Here is a 4,453-nt window from a genome sequence, read left to right on the forward strand (position 1 = left end):
GGCTTGAATATCAGCAGGCGGGAGAGCCCCACGGAGGGGAAAAGCCCCGGGACGACGGGCCCCGGGCGCGCGCCGCCGGCTGCGGCTGCACTGCAACGTGATTTATCAGCGCACGGAGCCGACCTCGGAAAGCATTACCGGGCCGTGAACCCTTTCGTCTCCGATTTAGCGGTGCAGACCTGCCCCGGAAACCCCGCGGCATCGCCCTGCAGCCGCCAAGCCCGGCATAAACGAGCCATTAATCTCCGGGGTGCTCCGGAGGCGGGAAGGGCCGCTCGAGGGGGCGACCGGCATCGCGCACGTGCGCCGCTTTCCGGAGCGAGGCCGCCGAGCGGCAGGATTTACAGCAAACTCAAAGCTCTGCTTTGCAAAAATAAATAAATAAATAAATAAATAAAAGCGCATTGCTGCAGGGGGGCAAAACACAGCGAGCGGATAAATACACCAGGGTCTAAGCCCCGGCGGGGTTTTCCGCCCCCACCGTTGTCTCTTTTCCTGGGGAACGCGGTGGCCTCTGCTGTCCTGTCTGGATGCGACGTTCGGGCGCGGAGGGCGGGAGGCAAAACTGGAGCCCGCGGGGAGCCACGGCAGCGGCCGCCGCGCGGGGGCTGAGCAGCCCCCGGACGGGGCCCGAGCCGCTTCTCCCAGCGCCCGCCTCGCCGGCGACTGTCGGTTCCCTATTCCCCCGGCACGCCAGCGAGAAATTTCTATCCTCCCAATTTGCTCAGCCCGAGAAAATCAAACGAGGCTGTGGAGGGAAAAAGCCCAAAGGGTTTTTTTTTTTTTTTTTTTTTTCCTTTTTTTCCAGTTCTCTTTGGTACCCAAGTTGGGCTCGTGCAGCCGCTGGGGGCTCCGTGCCGGGGGCGGTTTCGCCGGCGGGCCCCGAGCGGCGGCGGCGGCGGGCGGGCGGAAGGCTGCAGCAGCGCGCCGCCGCTCGCTCGGGGTCCAGCCGCGCGCCCCCCGCCTCGCACCCCTGCGCTCGCTGCACCTTTGCTGCTTGCAGCTATGTCATCCCCCCCCCCCCCCCGGCCCATTTCCCAGCCAAGGGACCCGCTAGAGGGCAACAGAAACCCAGGAAAGGAAACCTGGAGCTGCGCCGGGCTCCGGAGCGGCGGCACGCGCTTTCCTGGGGCGCCCGCCAGCTTTCGGGATAAATCCAACGTCCGGATCAAATCGGCCGCTGCGCTACGGCGCGGGCTGCTGCCGCCGGGCGACGAGCCCCGCGGCGCCGGGACCCGACCGCAAAGGTTTCCCAAGCGCGTGGGCGCCGTTCGGGTTCGGGCGGCCCTTTGCTGGGTGACGCACGAGCAAGCGGAGCGGGGAAGAGCACCGGGATCCCAGCAAAAAAAAAAAAAAAATAAAATAAATAAAATAAAATAAAAGGCCGGAGCAAGGAGAACAGAAACCCGGGGCAGAGCAAGCGCCGGGATTAAGTTTAGGGTAGATAACGTGCGTCCCCAGGATGGAGCCTGTCTGCTCCATCCGCCGGGCGCCTCCCGCGTCCGTCCGTCCCGGAGACCCCGCCGTCGTGCAGGGCACCGAGGTTCGGCCACCCCTCGGCCACCAGAACTTTCTCCTCCAGGAAAATGCAGCGGGACAAACTTGCTCCCTCCAAACCCCAGAAAAAAACCCAGAAAGGAGCATTAAATCATTTTTATGCCCCGCTCTCCCTCCTCAGCCTCAGCCGGGCTCGCTGCGGCTTGGCCCCAGCCCAGGACCGAAGCCGAGCGGCCTTTTCCCTCCGGCAGGATTTCGGAGCGCGGCGGCGAGGCCGGGTGCGAGCGGCAAGCTGGGCGCCCGCCGCGGGGCCGCCCGCGGCTGGGAGGGTGACGAGGAGCCTGTACGTGCCGCCGCCGTCTTCTCCCGGCTTTAGGAGGCCCCGGGGCCCCTCGGCCGCCGCGCTCGGGTGGTTAATCCGGCGCTTGACGGCCCCGGCTACGGGGGAGGATTTTTGCGGGGCTTCGTCCCTCGCTCGCTCCCGCGCCCCGAAACGCCACCGCCCCCGTGAAGCCCCCGCGAAGCCCCTGCGAAGCCCCCACTGCACCGCGGGACGGGGGCGACGCGGCCGCGGCGGCTTCGACGCCCCCGCGGTCCCCTCCACGATTAGGAGACCCCCCCCCCAAAAAAAAACAAAAAAACCAAAAAAAACCCCAGGAGACCCTGGAAATCTTGCAGTTCTCTCCCCCTTTTCCGCCGTTGCAGGGAAGGAGGGGGCGCCGCGGGCAGCAAGGGGTTACGCGCGGAGGTGCCGCGCGGCGCCGAGGGGATGGAGCCGAGTTGGAGCGAGTCTCCGGCGAGGCGGCAGATGGAAGGACCCGGCGGCGGCAGCGGCAGGTGAAGCCGCGGGAGGAGCCGGCGCCCGCTGCCGCGCGGTCCGGCTGCACGGCCGGGCCCGGCGGGGCCCCTCGGAGCCCCCCCCTCGCCCTCGCTCACGTCCCTCGCCCGAGAGAGACGGGGACGGGGAAACGACTGAATAAATTAAAAGACCCTCTGGAAATTGGAGCGCCGGAGGCGGCGGGCGGGCAGCGGCTGGAAAATGCAGCTCGCGCGGGGCTGCATCGTCTTCCTCCTGCAGGGCAGCATCTACCGGCTGGTGAGCGGCGGGCGGCGGGGCAGGGGGCTGCTGGGGGGCGCGGGGGCACCCTCGGCGTGCCAAAGGGCCGGGGAAGGGAGGGGGCTTTGCGGCCAGCAACATTTTGCAAATCAATGAACTAACTCCCCCCCCCCGCAAATCCACATCCCAATCCCACTCTCCCCCCCCCCAAAAAAAAAAAAATGTCGAGCGTCCTAAAACTTCTGTTGCTTCGCAGCAGGGCACGGGTGGGCAGCGGCAGGGTGGGCTTGGACGAGCAAATTCCCCGAGGACCCCCCGGCTGCCCTGGCGCGGCGGAGCGGGGGCGGCTGCCCGCTCCCCGGGGCGGCACGGCGGCGCTCGGGGCCGGCCCGGCCCCCGGGTCCGCGGACGGGGCCGGGCCGAGGCGCTGGAGGCAGCTGGAGGAGAGAGTTTGCGGGCGGGCGGGCGGGCTGGGGGCGGCGGGGGGCCGGGGGCTCGCCGGCGGGCACCGGCACCGAGCCGCGGCGACGTCCTCCCGCTCCCGGCCTCGGCGGGCGGCCCCCGAGCCGTGCAGCTCGGGAAGGGGCGAGCTGCCGCTGCGCCGCCGGCCGACCGACGCTCTCCCCGTCCCGGCTCCTTCTGCCCGTTCCTCGAGCGAGAACGGAAGGAGAACGAGAGCAGGGGAAATCCGCGGCTGGAAGGGAAATACGGACTGCAGGGAGAGAACCGGGGGGTGCGAGGGGGGGAAGAAGGGAGGAGAGGGTAGGACGAGGACGGCTAGGTCACATCCAGAGCAGGGGGTGGCTACGACGAGCGCGAACGGGCGGGGGAGGCCGGCAGCCGTCACCCAGCTCTCGCTCCGCATCGTTGCTCCGTGCAGGTGAGCTGCGGCCAAGACGAACGAGGGGAAGATGCAGAGCAAGGCGAACCCAAGAGCCCAGAGAGACCTCGCGTGCAGAAGAGAAGAGGGCACCTCTCTCCGAAGTCCCTGGTAGCACCAACCTTACTCCAGAACGTGACCCTCCTGGAGCTGGTCAGCAGCTCGCGGGAGCTGTGGGATACCCTAGACAGCCCGTCCGAGAGGGACCGCGCTCCACACCCCAGAGGACAGAGAGATCTGGGGCCAGCCACGGGCAAACTTAAAAAAATTTTTGGCTGGGGAGATTTCTACTCCAACATCAAGACGGTAAAGCTGAACCTCTTGATCACAGGAAAGGTGGTTGATCACGGCAACGGCACGGTCAACGTCTTCTTCCGGCACAACTCTACTGGGCACGGAAACATCTCCGTCAGCCTCGTCCCCCCCACCAAGGCAGTTGAGTTTGACCTGGAGCAACAGATCTTTATCGAGGCCAAAGAATCCAAGATCTTCAACTGCCGAGTGGAATACGAGAAAGTGGATCGTGCCAAGAAAACCACGCTCTGCACGTACGACCCGTCTAAAACCTGCTACCACGAGCACACCCAAAGTCACGTCTCTTGGGTTTGCTCGAAGCCCTTCAAGGTCATCTGCATCTACATCACCTTCTACAGCACAGACTACAGGCTCGTGCAGAAGGTGTGTCCCGACTACAACTATCACAGCGACGTGCCCTACTACCCCTCTGGATGACGCGCTCTGCCCACCTCCGGGTGCCCCGGTGGCAAGCGGGTGCTGGGGGAGGGCGGGGGGAGGGACGGGGACTGTTTCGTGAGCGGAGCAGGTGCACGGAGGTCTCTAGAAACCAGAGGTCTTGCAGCAAGGGAGGAAGAGGAGGATTTTCTGTTTTCCCCAAAGCTCCAATGCCAAGAGAAGGAACTTCAGGGTACCGGTGTTTCTAAAGCTGGCCTGAATCTGTGGTCTTTAGAGACTGGAATGTGAAGACGGGGCCTGAATCTAGGATACAAAATATAGGACAT

The 4,453-nt window shown here is 65.6% G+C and overlaps 1 protein-coding gene across 1 annotated transcript; it reads left to right on the forward strand.

Annotated features, from left to right (window-relative positions):
• The first annotated feature begins 2,536 nt into the window (after window positions 1–2,536).
• Window positions 2,537–4,166, forward strand: NXPH3 (neurexophilin 3). The gene is made up of 2 exons (XM_062595812.1): window positions 2,537–2,593; window positions 3,435–4,166. The coding sequence occupies exons 1-2, from the start codon at window positions 2,537–2,539 to the stop codon at window positions 4,164–4,166; spliced, it is 789 nt and encodes a 262-aa protein (XP_062451796.1).
• Window positions 4,167–4,453: the final 287 nt, after the last annotated feature.

Source organism: Rhea pennata, chromosome 26 (genome assembly GCF_028389875.1).
Source record: "Rhea pennata isolate bPtePen1 chromosome 26, bPtePen1.pri, whole genome shotgun sequence".
Classification (NCBI taxonomy): Eukaryota; Metazoa; Chordata; class Aves; order Rheiformes; family Rheidae; genus Rhea; species Rhea pennata.